This window comes from Erigeron canadensis, chromosome 9 (assembly GCF_010389155.1).
Source record: "Erigeron canadensis isolate Cc75 chromosome 9, C_canadensis_v1, whole genome shotgun sequence".
Taxonomy (NCBI): Eukaryota; Viridiplantae; Streptophyta; class Magnoliopsida; order Asterales; family Asteraceae; genus Erigeron; species Erigeron canadensis.
The window spans coordinates 29,492,738-29,510,112 of record NC_057769.1 but is presented as its reverse complement, the minus strand read 5'-3'; the positions used below and the strand labels follow the sequence as shown (position 1 = coordinate 29,510,112).

Below are 17,375 nucleotides of genomic sequence, written 5' to 3'. Positions count from 1 at the left end.
GAATCTCTAGCTGATCGATCTAACTATATATTTTTTAATAATTAATTACGGTTTTGGGACATATATCATTCGATCCTTACTTACATATATTACGAGTAGCTTCGTTTGCAAGATAAACATTATCATTATAATTACGGTTATTTATTGAAATGGTACTTGAACTATTCACCATATTACTGGTTTCATACTTAAAACTTTAAAATTACTTATCATACCCCAACTTATCAATTCTTCACTCGGACGATACTTGAACCTGACAGGCGTCAGTTTGGCCGTTAATTTGGGGTATGACTACCGTAAATTTTAAACTATAGGTAAGTATTCAGTAATATAGTGCATAGTCCAGGTACCATTTATGTAATTAACCGTTATTATTATTATTATTATTATTATTATTATTATTATTATTGTTATTGATATTTATTATTATTATTATTATGGTTGTTGTTTTTGTTGTTTTTTTAAATACACAAAGTATTATTGAGGAATAAATAATTTTAAAACTCGAATTTATTGCTAAAAATAAATAAATATGAAAATACACAATTAAAATCATCATGGATCTATAATTTAATATATTAATATTGATAGTTTTTAATAAAATAAGTTTTATACAAAATTAAAGAGTTCTTTTATAAAATAAAAATAGATATTTAAAAATAAAAATAAAAATAAAAATAAAAACTAAAAATTTAAAATTTATATTTTAATAAAATAATATTTTATTTTATAAAAGATCATTTTTAGTACAAAGTTTTTATTTTTATAAAATTTTTATGTGGTGGTATCCATTCAAGACTTCAAGTACATTTATCAATGTTTTACATGAAATTAAGGTACTGCTTTCGATTTAAATAAATATGAAATAAATAATTAAAATCAACATGGATCTATAATTTAATATATTAATTGTTTTTAATAATTTAAATGTTTACAATAATTTTTTTATTAAAATAAAGTATTCTTTAAATAAAATAAAAGTAAATATTTACAAAAATATCAATGTACTTTTTAAAATTATTTATTCTTAAATAATACTTTGTGTAATTAAAAAAAAAAACAACAACCATGATGATAATAATGGTTGATTACATAAATGGTACCTGGACTATGCACCATATTACTGATTACCTATGTATAGTTTAAAATTTACGGTAGTCATACCTCAAATTAACTGCCAAACTAACGACTGTCAGGTTCATGTATCGTCCGAGTGGAGAATTGATAAGTTGGGGTATGATGAGAGTAATTTTAAAGTTGTAGGTATGAAACCGGTAATATGGTGAATAGTCCAGGTACCATTTCAGTAAATAACTTTTATAATTACTATTATTACTTAAACTATTATTAGAAGAGATTTTTTTTCCTTATTTTGATTATTTAATTTACATGATCAGTTTTAATCGTAGTCGGCTCCCAGGTTTAAGTTTTCCACAATGTTTAAATATGTAGGTATATTTTCTATGGATATAGATATTAACTAGATTTAGACCTGTGTCATATATTATGATATATATTAAAACAAAAACATTAAATATATGTAATCCAATAAAAGTTGTGAAAGAACAAACCAATGAATTCAAATATAAATTATGTAATCAAAATTACGAAAGAAGAAACCGATAATTTCAAAAATACATAAGTTATGAAAATCAAAGTAACAGAATATAATGCTAGAACATTGACAAAAGTGTTTAACCTGCTCGTTTATCAATATTGTTGGAGCTGTTTTATTTACCATGCAATTAAAACAACTTCTAGTAGTTTTGTTGTGGTATTTGTTTTTCATGAAAATTTTAAATTATATAAATGTTATTGGTTAGATATATTATTTTATATATATATAATCATTGATAATTTGATAAGTTATGATTAAAAGTAACTTGAATAAGTTATAATTATAGTAGGACGAAGACTAATTGTAAGCAAAGTTGGTTTTTATATATTAAAAAATATTTTTTAAATTATTTAATTAGTTGGATATTTAGGATAAACAAATTCTTGCGAATAAAGGTATAACCCGACCTCCCATTTTACTTATTATTATTTTAAGATAAGATTTTTGATAGCACGCTAGTTACTTTCGATTCGTATAAGATTAAAAGAACATTATAAACTAGATTAAACTCATGCGTTGCATGGTAGATAAATGTTATCATAAAATATGTTAAAGACAAATAATGTATCTTCCGAATTTAATGTATAAGACTATAATATTATAGCAACCGTATATACACATGTAAATTTACTTATAATAAAAGCAATTACTTCGTAAATAGACTTTTTTTAATACTGTCTAAATCATATAACCATATAACAAAAAAAAAAAAAAATACAAAAAACTAAATCATATTTCATTAATAAACCATCAAGTTCATTTTTTTAAACAAAATTACATGATTATGATATTTATCACCTACTAATTATAGTTTGATCTATTATTTTGTGATCTTAAACCGTATATCTTCTTTCTTAAAAGACTAGCACGTTACCCGCGCAATGCGGCGGTGGTCGTGACAATGCCGTTGTAGTGGAGGCTGAGTGTTGGTGGTGGAGACGGCGTCGAATGGTGTGCATAATTAATGTAAATGGTTAATGAAAATATATTAAAGAATAAAGGATTGGTAGTGTAAATTAATCATTAATGTTATGTGGTAGTATATGTTGAAATATTTTAAGAGGTGCTAAGTGAAAATATTACATATTTTCAACACTTCCATAAATAAAAGGAGCTATCTCTTTTATAATATTGTATAGATAACTTCTTCGTAAATAATATGCATACACACGAGTAATAACTTAAAATTTGTTTAATAATTTATAGTGATCAATATGAGACTTGTTTCCAATTTATTCATTAGTATTCAAATTAAAGATTAGATCAAATAAAAGAGTACAAAGAGATAAATAGAAATTTATACTATTTCAATGTTAAAAAAAAGAACAACTTACGGATAAATAAATGACTAACTCAAAGAATTGATTGAAAGATTAAAACAATAAATACAAAAGTTTAATTAATAATTATTATAATTATTATTTTTTTTAAAAAAAATATTATTATTAATTATTATCTACATGGCTAGAAAAAGTAGCAAATATTTACAAAATTTACAACTAAGCAAAAATCCTAATTGTCATTTAGATAAAAGTGACACATAGGATTGTTTATATCGTATCTTAGTTATATAGAGAGCCACCACTTTTTCCCCATTGTAAATCGATGGCTTCCTCCCTAGTTACTAAACTCAATAATTTAGTTAAGGCATTTAGTTATCACACACTAAGGCATTTAGCTATCACACGCTATGACTTATCACCTCCTATTACCTATCACCCCACCATCTCACCGCCGCAACGCGCGGACACTATTTCTCGTATATATATATATATACCTAATAAAATAATAGTTTATATTGTATATTCAATAGATTAATAGATAAAATATATCCTAATAATAAAATAATTTTATCTATCTTTTATCTTATCCAATAGAATAATATTCATATCATATAAAAAAAACAAAGCATATTTTAATTGAAACTTTTAAGATTTAAAATATAGATCAATTTTCTATTAATAAGAATAGTAAACCCTATATAATGTCTGGTTTAGAAATTATCAATGACAGTGTTGAGAAGGCCGAGTTTAGTTTAGGTGAGTGACAACTTTGAAAATGTCAACCTTTAACATTGATGTGCAATTTTGGACCATGTAATAACGGAAAAGTTGTTATCTATTAAACAACATAAAATAAATCATCAAAATTAATGATATATAATTTTGCTTGTAAATATGCATGACTATTGTGATTATAATTATAAAAGAATTTGGAAAAATAATGATGTTTTTACATACAACTATATTATCAATGTACTGTACATTTATCTAAACAAAGAAAAAACTCTTTTTCCAACTTTTTTTTTCTATTCTATTAAAACTCAAAAGAACTCAAAATTTTTACTCTACCAATAGAGAGGTTTATCTCAAAATTAATGTTTCTAACCAGGGACGGAACTAGAATTTTTTTTGTGAGGGGGCAAATTTAAAAGTCTCTTATTATAATTATTAGAGTCATCTTTGAGGGGAAAATACTTTTTAAACAAAAATTAACTCTCAACGGAGAATTTAGAAAAAATGGACCCTTAAAATAATTTCGTCTGTGTGCCAGTTATGAGAACATATATCTTTAACTTGAACATTGTTCTTTGCAATTTTAGAGCATGTGATAAATTTTGATACAATTACCCAAACAAATAAAAAACTTTTTTCAACTTCGTTAAAAATCAAAATAACCGAAGATATTACTTTACCAATAGAAGATTTTATCTCAAAACTAATGCTCCCAACATAAGTAACATACTTCCAAAGAAGAGGCTTGTGACAACGATGGTGACATTTGTATGTATAATGTATTTTCTGTTTATTGTTACAAGTATTATTTAGGAATAAAACTATAAATATACCTCTAAAAAATTACATTGTACCAAAATTGGAATGGGGGCAGTTGCCCACACTGCCCCCATTGTGGAGCCGTCACTGTTTCCAACCAAGTGATGTACTTCAAATAAAGAGGCTTATGACAACAAAAGTCAACATTTGTATGTATTCTTTATTTAATTTATTAATATTTTGTAGGAACAAAATTACGAATATACCCTTAAAAAAATTTACATTGTACCAAAATTAGAGTGAGCACTCCATCTATGATTATATTTCATATATTTTGCAAAGTTATTATAAAATAAAATCAAAACTCAATACTTATATGTTGCCTATGATAGATTCTAACTCGACAATTTAAAGTATTTATGATACATTTTTTTTTTCTCTATTTCGATTGATAAAGATGACAACTTCATTTTTTTGGGGGGGGGGAAGGGTAAGGGAGGGGTCGAACTCGGAAAATGAAATGTAATGGATCTACTAGAAGGCAATTGTCAGGTAAAAAAGTGGGTGGTTTAAGTTTTGGTGGTCTGGATACTCTTAATTTAGAATTGATAAGTACAAATGGATATGACATGTGGTTCAAAATCTGAATGTCGTTTGGTTTAAAATTATCAATGTGATTCATTGTTCTGAGTATGCGTTCTTGTATAAAACAAATGGTAATAATATATGCGCAAATATATATTCGTCATTCTTTGTTTAGAAAGTTGTATTTCTTTGCACCATCTAAAGAATGTGTCATGTGTGATATTTTTTATGATATGACATGGAAATTCAAATGACATCGAGATATTTGTAATGACATGGATAAACAATAACTTTTGACACTGAATAATTTATTGAATCAGTAAGACTTAATAAATAATACAATAAGTGTTTGTGAAATTATAAAGGTGAAAAAACAAATGATAATAATGTGAAACTGAATATTTTAATTTGTTAATTATAAATTAAGAAATTTTTTTTTGATATATTTATGTATAAAAATATATTTACTCGCGTAATACGCGAGAGAATAATCTAGTGGGATGATAAAAGCAAGGTTGAAAATACAAATCGTGTTTTATTATTATGAGTTTAGGCGTAATTCTATCATTACCAATATCAAAAAAGATATTGACCAATATTTTCACAACGGATAATAAATGCATGTAACGAAGCATGTTTAAATTTCATACTCTAAATTTTTTTTTAAAAAAAAAGAAAAAGAAAAGTAATCGTACAAATACATAATCAATTCGTAATTCGTATGAGTATCGATATTAGTAACACAATATATATTCCCTCCGTCTCATATTAAGTGTTTTAGTTTGACTTTTTGAGTTTTTTTCTTTTAGTTTTGACCGTAAATATCTTTGTTTGTGTTATATAACACTTGATATAGCATATATGAATTGATTGAGTTTTGCATATATCTTCATTGATATAACTTTTATCAACTAAAGAAAAAAACTACAACTAAAATGGGACGGGGAGTATCTAGTAAGATCGAATAAGATATAAATATATATGATACAAAGTTAGGAGATACTCCGTATCAATTATAATGATATATTAAGGTAATGCGCGATTACTTTCTAAAAATACAAAAGAAAAAAAATTCTTGCGAATGAAGGTATAACCCGGCCTCCATTTTAGTTATTATTTTTTTAAAATAAGATTTTTGATTGCTCGCTAGTTACTTACTTACTTTCGATTCGTATAAAAATCACAAGAATATTTTAAACACCACTTTTTCCCCATTGGAGATCGATATGATGGCTTCCTCCCACCTTACTAAACTGGTCAATATTATTGCGGCTTCCAATCGGGCATTGATGATGAAGCGCCTGGCCATCGGTAGTACATCAAGATCTCATGATGTGGCCTTAAAATATCGTTTGTTTAGCAGCAGCAGGAGCGGCGCGGCCAATAATAAGGGCATCCAGCGAGATGGGTCGGGGGAATGCATATTCAAGTTTAAAAACGATGGCAGCTACACATCCGATGTCCCTGATGTTTTCAACACTTACTTTACGTATACAAATATACACGGCCCGCATCATGATTCAACCAGTATGCCTATTGATCACTATATTAATAAGTATTACGAGTATATAAAGAGCTTCAATATATATAATTAGTTGTTGTAATGATATAGTGTTTTTTTTTTCCTTTCTATTTTTGTGGCCGGCCAGATGCGGTTTGTCCTCGTCTCTCAGCTATACGGAACATGAACCGTCTACTACAGTTGATGGACACTCGCGTCGAATATGGACCCTACTCTTGCTCTAGGTGGGAGGTGATGGAGGATGCTGAAGCCCTCTACCTTGTCCGCTTCATATCTTGTTGGCCTAGAAAAGATATGGATACATTGGTTTATAATTCACCAACAGGTATATATATATATATATATATATCACTAGCTAGCTATATCTAGCTTCTTAATTAATTGATTTTTAGTTGAGAGTATATACGCATTATTATTCTTTATGAGGGGGAAAATATTACAGGGTTAACAACGACCGTCTATGGGACTGCATTTCGTGTATCCCGCAAAACACCCCTTTCACGATCGATTGAGATGACGGTAGGACGACCGGATGGCTACCATCCTAATGGCTTTTATCCAGCGTACACGGCTAAATTATGTTTACCGCCTAGCTTATTCACGGCCTCGGGTATCAAGATGGATGTGGAGAGGAAGGTGTTCAAGATGACCATTCCGAAGGTCCAAGGGAAGTGGGTTCGTAGCATCACGGTGCAGATAAACTTACATTCCACAATTGATGATCCCATTTATTATCAATATGATCACACCTCTACTACTACTGATCATCCATCATCATCATCATCCTCCATTCCTCCTCCTCCATAAGCTGGCTAGCACGTACGTGTTTTCATTTTGTTAATAAATTATATCCACTATATATTTATAAAACCTTTGAAAAGGTTCAAAATAAAAATCAAAGGATAAATTGTATGCTAAGATCATATTCAATGTTTGATTCTATTTTATTCCTTCATTTATAAAGCAAACCATATAGCTCATGCTCGAAGTTTCTTATTATTGGTGCATCTTATACTTCTATTGTGACTTTGGGAGTTATACGATCTATGATAACATACGATCTACCATACGATCTCACGAGATTTCTTATTATCGGTGCATTTATAAAGCAAACCATAGTTGACTCGATCGTGAAGCCTAGCTATGATAACATATGATCTACCATGATCACATTAGTTCATTTTAAAGATCTTAAGCTAACACATGTTAACCATCATTTACGTTCCGTGTTGTGCATGTATGGACTGTTTCGGAGTGAAGCATCCCGAAGAAAATCATAATGTTCGGGATGGTCTTTGTTGATTAATTGGTATGTATTTTTTAAATTATATAGTTTACACTTTTAAAATATAAGAAAATGTAAATTTTTTATTTAACTAAAGTTGAAAAAAAAAAGTTAAGTGGAATCAATATTTATATGGAGTTAATTTTCGTATGTTTCTTCTTTAACTTTTGTATTGATTAAGTTGTGATATATGATTTAACTAATCTAAATATTATATATTAAACTTTGTATTTGTAACCTATATTAACTCTTAGGATTTACGATTATATTTTTCTATAACCTTTTAAATATAAAGTCTAAATTAGCTATGACTAGGTTTCTGATTACTTTAATATATTGACTTTGATTATTTTGATATCGTTTTGAAATTAGTTCAATAATGGTGTATACTTAAGATTTACGATTATATGTTTATATAAGCTTTTAGATAAAAAGTCAAATTTTGCTATGACTAAAATTATGATTATTTTAATATATTGACTATGATTATTTTGAATCTGTTTTGAAACTAGCTCATTAATGGTGTAATTTTTTAGCCGTTGCTATTCTATCAAGGGCAAAAGCTACATATTGAGATGAAGTTGAATGTTTTAGTATGATTATTTAGCATGGTGGAACAATTCATCATCTTAGTTTGTGTATGACAGGTATACTTCGGATCTTATGAAAAACATGATATCAATTTTAAATAATACCTTTAAATAAAACCCTTTGATCCACGTTATGTTTAGGATTTAACACAATAGGAGATGACTTTGCAAGGCTTTTGGCTCGACTCCTTTTGTTTTATCAACAATTTGTTTCCCTATCTTTCTTGCATTAGCCGATAAAATCATTTGATCGACGTTTGGAATGTCCTTGGTTGGGTTCCTTTTTTATTCTGAATAACTTTCCTTGACCTGTATGCAAAGATGTTTATTTGATTCTTATAGTTAACTACTTAATTTGATTGGGGTTTATTTTTTAAAATTGGATTAAATACATAGAAACACACTAACAGAACTTACCAGTTTTTTCCATGTGAATGGAGTGATTATTCAGCTAGCAAATTTCCAAGTTGATTTCGGCATATTTATTTAATATATTTGAATTCTAATTTTTTAGCTTTGATTAATATATTTTGAGACTACCCATCCATTGGATGGGCCTGAACACTAGTAGCTTTATGTATATAGAGTTTATTAGGAAAAAAAAGTTCAAAAACCTTTTGGGCTAGATATATCTTGAGCAATTTAAGTATACCTTTAAAATTTTTATATACTTTCCTATATTTATACGGGTATAAAATTTAGTATAATATATAGCCTTAAAATACAATGAAATCAAAACAATTAAATGGATCTGGTTGAGTTTAATGGAATTGGAATTATATATTAGATGGGTCTAAAAAATCGTTCATAATTACATGGGCTGACCGTTCAAAAAGATAAACTACATGGGCTGAATATATTAATACGTAGGCCTAATATATTAGTAAAAATTTGCTGCAACACATACTTTAATGATATGGGCTGACGCTTTTTTGGCCCAATAACAGGGCCGGGTCTAAGACATCTATACGACTATACTTTTTTATAAAAATTATTACACCCTGTATTTTTAAAATTAGTTACTCAAATGTTACATGAAAATTAATAAATTTCCTCTTCCACTATGGAAAAAGTTTTATAAATTACTAAATTTGTTCTTAATGAATTAATTTACAACTTAAACTCTTATTTTTATAATTAACACTTTAAACTATTATTTTCTAAAATTTCCTCTATCACAATTACATCAACATACACCACTTGGCGCCGCCACCACCACCAATAGAACCATCACCGACACTACTAGACCATCTTCTCCACCACCGCCGCCGCATTACGCGGATACCTTGTAGAAGTTAACATCTTAAGTATATCGAGCTCTTTCCTGGCCTTTTCAACATTATTAATTTTGGATTTTTGGTGAGAGCTATTTGTTGGAAGTTGGAACTTATATGAGTAATTCTTATTATCTTTCCTAAGATATAATAGTTAACATCTTAAGTATATCGAGCGCTTAATTGGTTCTACAACCAATATGAAAAAGTAAATCACATATGACTATGATTAAAAAGACATGACACTACCTTGATACGTAGCATACCATAAAGAGAATTCCATCATTACTTAATGATTCATGTAAATTGTGAAGTCATGAACTATTGTCTACAAATTGTACTAATTTTACCGACTAGTGAGTAGTTACTACTACCTGACAATGTATACAAGAATTCTAGGTAACTTTCCTTCTTGCATATCATAGTGGTTTCCATCTGCGTTAAATGATTTTGACTTTGCCATTTCTTTTGCAGCTTACTCGAGCGGGGCATATACCGACGATAACATGACAACATGTTACGTTTTTCGCAACTAGACAAAATGTTGTGTTATCATTACATTTTATATTTTAATAACAACCATATATATAGGATTTTCTTTTTTCAACAAAATTTTGAAATTGGACGGAGCCACGGGACCTAAAACTAAAGATATAATGAGTGCTGAGGTTAATTTTGATGGTCCGCTCAAGGTCAGAGATGTTCGATCCGTCAACCCATCAACCTGACGCGGTCGAATTGGGTTGTCTCAATTGACAGCCCTAAATAGGATGTAGCCATCATCTAATTGTTGGGCGCCAAAGGCTAATGCCAACGACCGGGCTCTTCGGTTTAAACAAACCCATTGGCACCACTCCATCAATGACCGCCAGTTTAGTCCAGTTTAGTTAGTGACGAGCAAAGAACTAAAAAAGTGCTTGTGTGTATATATATGTGTATGGACATGAAACTCGTACTGTACCGTCCGGTGCGTGTCTCGATACTTACGACACTGATCCCAAAAGTCGCCAAATTAAAACATGGTGCCAATCCCGGTCTCATATAACTGTTATTGATACGGGAGTACGGGACTGATTGTGGTACCAGTATTTCTCGGGATTTTCAATATTTTCCTAGTAGGGTCCGTTCCAATCTTGAAAACCACCCATAATGAATGTCGTGCCTGATCCTGAATGAAATTCGATACCGAAATCAGGACGAGATTGGTACAAGATCGAGATCTGGGATTTTTATCTCATACTCTATGTATATAGTAACCTTTATATATAATAAAAAAAATATTGTCTTTTTAAACTATGTTTAGAAATAATTATGATGTGATATGTCTACAAATTTTTTCAAAATGTTTATATTTTATAAATGATGTCATATTTAATTAATAAAATTTTAAAAGTAAATAGCCCATTAAATATTTTTCAAAATGTTTTATTTTATTTATGATGTCTACAAATTTATTCTTTTATTAGAAACAAAGTAAATTCTTTTTTAAATAAAATCATAAAATGTATTTTTATATTTTATTAATGGAATAGATATTAATATATATAAATTATTGTGTTAATCAATTTAATGTCTTCAAGCTAAGTTATAATATATCAATAACAAAATTTATATACATTTTTTAAGATTTTTATTGCTTTTAAAATTTTAATAAAAATGCGCTGGTTGAACCCGGGCTGATGAACTAGTATAGTATGTATATTGTTGAAAGAAGTCAGAGCTGGCTATTATATATATAGGTTAGGCATGGGCCTAAAGCCCCCAAAATACAAAGACCTTTATTATTATATTTTGGGTTTAATGTTTTAAATTTTAAACTTTTATGTCATATGTTACTATTACTATATAAGGGTAACAAAAATGCCCAAGAAAACAAATAAGCTTCATGGCCTCATGAATGACCTTTAGAAAAAAAAGATATCACACAAATGAAGTTCAAGGAAAAAACGGGAAAAAAACTAACTATATACAAATCGTAAAATCGAAGTTTTTTACTTTGATTTCCAACAACGAGTTAGTAATTATATCTTAATTCTATGAAAGACTTTCTCCTAAAAATGGTACAAAATTTTGCTTCTTTGCGTTTTTTTCACATAACAGCTTAGTATATAAGAGGAACTACTTTTTTTCTTCTAATTTTTACGTTTACTTTAATATGTATGTTAATCAACTAGGCCCCTAAAATTAATGTCGCTTAAGCCTTTAAAAAGCTTTAGCCACACCTACGGGGCTCGTCGGGACGACGAATGTCCATTTCATTACGAATCCGATTTGTACGCTTCCTTCCTCGACCAACTGAAACTTTTGAGCTATCTGCTTTGATATTCCAAGTTGCAGGTAACCAATAATCAGGATGAGGACGTGGTACAAAATTTGATTGATATTGTTGTCTATAGGTTGATCCAGTGTACACATTGTTGATGATAGTAAAAGAGTTATCTCCTCTTTGACGACAAACAACAAGCGCGTGAAAATATGGAAATCTTTCCATTTGCCACTTACCACATGTACATGTTTGTTGAAAATAAGAGACAATGTGTATATTTCCGCCCGTACCATTTATACGTAACTTGGTGACGATTCGGTACACACCTTCAATGTAGTTAAACTCTGAAAATTGATGGTTTTCTGAAAATTGATGGCTTTGTGAAAACATGGAAATCTTTCCATTTGCCACTTGCATGAGCTATTCCTTTGTGCCGGTCAGAAATAACACATAGTTGTCTATTTTGTGCGACAAAATGGTTGGTGGATGAGTCTACTATAACGTTAATGCTTTATCTACCGGAAACGATAACGTTGGAAAATAGTTGGTGACAAGATTAAATGATATTAAAATTGGTTGGTATATCAATTATCTTTTTTATTTTTACGTTATTTATTTATTGGCTTTGATCAGGTTGTAAGGTATTTATAAGTTAAGGGTTCAAATTGAAAATTTGTACGAGTATAAAGTATTGATGGGGATCTCAATATCTGACAAATGACGCCAATTTGCAAAAGAAAGTATTACTATCCTATTTCTACAAAGCATTTCAAAATGTATCCTATTTCTAAAAAAAGCTCGTTCGACTAAAACATAATCGTACGTGTCATGTTCTTAGTGGTTTGGTTCATTTTCTGTATAAGCTTTGTGAAATTTCTTACACAACCATGGAATGTGGCAATCATATTTATTAGTAACTGATTATTTTCGAAGCTGAACAAAGAATTACCTTTCAAGATGAACCTTTCGAGACTCAGGATCAAACAGCTAAGAAAACTGTTTAAAACACTTCCATCCTCGATTCATATATAGATTGAAAAAAAAAAAAAACTAAAACCTACACGACATGTCAACGATACCCGAGTAGCAAATCTATGAATAGCCTTCAAATCCCCATCATGTGTTTCATTTACAGTTGGCCACTTGGGAAACATGAAACCTCAGAGGCATTCACTGCCTGAAAAAAACAGAACATACACAAACCATATAAAAAACATAGTAGGAATTTGCATTCTTATCATTTTACCACTGCTGTGTATATATCAACCCGTTTACTTATGAATGGGTTAATTCAGGATTTAAACAAAAACTTGGAACAAGTTAAATGGGTTGAAAGTAACTTGTATTTTCTTTATCCATAGAACGTGTGAAATATGTTCATTAATTTCAAAATATATATCATTGAACAATATAGCTTTTGTAATCAACCTGATAGACTAATTATTCATTAAAAGAAGTTAAAAACTTTGAACAAAAGGTGGTTTAGGTCATTCGAATCTGACCCATACCAAAAAATTTTCAACTTTGACCACTTAAACAACCCATCTGATCAGTGCATGTAATCATCTTACCGTATAATATTGCTAAATTTCACATTCGTTTATACCGTGCAACTAATCTGTTAAGAGAATACAAGGCAAAATAAATAAAAGTGAATTATGTTCATTTGGGTCAGAAAAAAGAACATCTGGATTTTGAAATAGACCAACCTGTGTATTTGTGATTGAAGAAGCAGTGGTGAAGGAAGAATTGTTTATGTATATGTCTTGTGGGTATGTCTTAATGTTTATGCTCTAAAAGTTGTACCTTGTGTATGAGATGTTGTACAGTATTAAACTAAACCGGAGAAACTGAACTGGCTACTGGAACTAAACCGGCTACAGTACCAACTGAACCGGTACTGTAGCAGTTAAAATTGGGATTGTTATATATATAATTTGTTAAAGATTGTAAAGCTGTATAGTTAAATTAAACAATCTTTATTTTAGTTAAAACTTAGGAGGTTTTAGCCATCGGAAAAGTGAGATTCGACCTTTTAACCATGCTGCTTTTAATGCAATGTTACAATTATACCCTTTAACCAGTTTGAAGATAATATGAAATCCTAATCGATCCATTTATAAGGTAAACGGGCCGTAATTGCCACCTCCAAAGATAAGTATACATAATTACAAGGCAAACACTTCTTATATAGTTTTGTTTGGCCTTCCTAAATGGCTAAATGTACAGATTTTCACACACATCATCCATATACTACAAATTATGACACATAGCAATAATGGATATTTAAGAATCAAGAAAAATAAATGAGATGAACTTTGGAGCATTAGGGGATTAATACAAACCATCATGCCTTGATTGGGAAGGTACTCATTGATCAGTACGTGATTTACGGCAGAAGGAAATAGAGATGATTCGTTGCTAATCTTTTCTGTAATTTTTATCACAGGTTTTAAAGCAGTTTTCTCTCTACACTCATTTTGCAGCCATTGTAAAAAGAACAACAAACAGTTACATTCTAAAGTTGAATACAACTCCCCTCATTGTATTTCACAAATGATAAATACACGTACATATAGAAAAATACAAGAAAGAAAGCAAAAAAATAAATAGAAGCAATACATTTCACAATATCTAGTTCCCATAGCAAAGACAACATAATGATGTTTATGTGCAAGGTCTTTTGCAATTCAGAAGAGATGTATATATATCTTTATTATTATACACTTTGTTGACTTTTGAGCCGTTTCACCCCAAGTAACTTAACATCCTATTAACAACTAGATGGGTCAAATTCTAGATTCATTCAGAAGGAATTAGCTTTAGAGCCGATATAAATTAAGACTGACACGTGAACCCACTTTTAACAACCGGGATATAAAGGTAAAATTCATGTGAGAACTATTCACATATGAACATAGATAATCATAAGTAAAATATAAAAGTTCTTATGGTTCTTCAATTTTCAATGTTATCGACGTGAACCTTTTCCCTGGGGTATATAATATATATATATATATATATATACACAATGTCGGGAAAAAAAACTTCCAACTCTAAATATCTCATATGGCAACATTGATTTAATACTCATTCTAATGAACAGATCCAATCCAACCTGGAAATAACCATCATTCCAATGTTGATTTAAGTGAATTGTTTCAATGTATGTACATGGTGATAAAACGCAAGAAATGCAACCAATTAAGGGGCCAGAGCAATTATTTTGTTGTATTATTTCGAGAAAATATATAGAACTAAGTTTATTTTGACAAAAAGAAGTTTGTTTCAAATTAACAGCAACAATCTTGAAAAGATATAACTTCTATAAAATTGTCAATACTGTTTTCAAGGGCCTGGCATAACGAGTCTGAGTCATTGTCTGTGGGTACGTCCTCTGCTTTGAGTGCAATCGCCTACGGTCTCAGTTGCGTTTTAGGTGAACTAACGATTTCTCCATTCAAAAATGCCTCGGCTGAAATTAATTCCAGAAAAAGATGTTTACGACTAATTCAGTCTATCACCGATTTTAATAAGGAAACATAGCAAATTGAAAAGTTAGTAAAGCAAAATGATTGAGTTTGAGAAATGCAAAGCGTTTGAAAACCAATACCTTTAATATGCAATACGTAAAGGGAATTTTTGGGAACACCTTTATTAATTGGAAGATACAGTACACAAAGATGGACTCAAAACAACTAATTTTTTTAATATGCACTAAACATCTTCACATTCAAAGTTTTATATGTATCATTCTTATCCAATATGGACTCAAAACAACTATTTTTTTTTAAATAAATGAATCATCGGCCAGCATAACCAAGAATCAACGTCTACATAACCAAAGTAAAGACATATGATTACAAGTTTAAAAGATAATGTGCCATCTCTGATAATCAGTTCCATTCATATAACACTCCCAATGCCCATACCGTCACTAATAAACCACTAGTCCTTGTTAGCGTTACATCCAGAAAATCACTAGTTTAGGACTCACCTATTTTCTTTATTATATAGTTGTGTGAGAGGAGGGAAAAAAAAACCACTTTCATTCATGGTCACAACCACTAGTCACCCAAGCACGAGTCCACAATGAGCCAACAATGAGGGTATTGGGAGTGCTATTGGAAGTTAAGGCCTTAGTTCATTCACTAACTATCCTTTCAATTCAAAATTGTAAATACGATGGAAACAAAACAAGGTAAACATTCTCTATAGTAGCATATCTAACAAATTATGAATATCCTAGGTACAAAAGAAACATAACCGATGGACAAACAAAGAATATACGATGAAGGAAAAAAGTGTAAAAACATAAATGCAAGTGGAACCAAAAAAAAGTCCGAATACCTCCAAGTTCGTTGACATCTTTATAAAAGTATAGATCAGGTCCAACGCTCGTCACACCAGGTAGTCCTAATTGATAAAAGAAAAACATATTGTGACACTTGAAGACCTGAGTAGCACAAAAGCTAATAAAATAGACAAGTAAAAGTACACGAGGAAAAACCTATAATCTTCCTTGACGTCTCTTCATCAATCTCACATCCAAAACTACCAAGATTAATTTTATAAATCTTCTTTTTTGCTTCTTCCTCGCTAACAACGACAAAACAAAACATTATATATGCTTGATTAAACAATAGGAAGAGTTAATAATCTACATCATTAATTACTGCACAAAACCATATACGTAATTAATAAAGTAAAAAATAAAATAAAAAAATGGGACCTTCCTAAAACCATAGCTAGGGTTTGAATGTAACAATCAATCTTCTGTTGTTTATTAGAACCAACGCCACCAGGTCTCTCCACATGAACATTCCAATGTTCTAAATCGTATTCTGGCATTGGCTGCCAACCGGCGGCATGCGATACGGAGTCAGCGGAAAACGGTCGGAAAGAATGTAAGAGAAATGGTGATGGCTTGAGGATTTGAGCAGATGATCGGAATTTTAGGACGGAGCGACCTATGGCTGATGCCGCCATTGTTAATTAATTATGAAGGTAAACTGTAAATTAAGTGATGCAAAATATTTACTGCCTGTAATTTTATCTCTCTCTTCTTTTTCTTTTTTCTCTCTTTTTATGATTCTCTATTCTACGATTAATTAGATTAGATTTCTTTGTGTTCAAGTTTTTTAAAATTAAGGAAAATCTCTTCAATTATAATTATTATTATTATTACTACTATTATACAAGACTTTCTAATTAAGATTAGCTTTTTAAAATAGCATATTTATTAAAAATATAACTAAATCTTTGTTTTTAAGAACAATACAATAAAATTCGTATTTAATTACAGTGTTTAAGAAAAATAGAAATGATATTTGTTATAATTTTAACTTTGATTTTACTTGAAATTATTTTAGGGAAAAATCCGGTAATCTATTTAATGTTGACTTTGAAGTTTTAATAGCGCGCCCCGTATCTCGACCAGGTATTTTAGTAATTTGACCAG

The 17,375-nt window shown here is 29.8% G+C and overlaps 1 protein-coding gene across 1 annotated transcript; it reads right to left on the bottom strand.

The window, feature by feature from the left end:
- Positions 1-13,074: 13,074 nt before the first annotated feature.
- LOC122583513 (multiple organellar RNA editing factor 2, chloroplastic-like) lies at positions 13,075-16,903 on the bottom strand. The gene is made up of 4 exons (XM_043755908.1): positions 16,647-16,903; positions 16,425-16,513; positions 16,265-16,330; positions 13,075-13,091 (listed from the first exon to the last, which is right to left on the bottom strand). The coding sequence occupies exons 1-4, from the start codon at positions 16,901-16,903 to the stop codon at positions 13,075-13,077; spliced, it is 429 nt and encodes a 142-aa protein (XP_043611843.1).
- Positions 16,904-17,375: the final 472 nt, after the last annotated feature.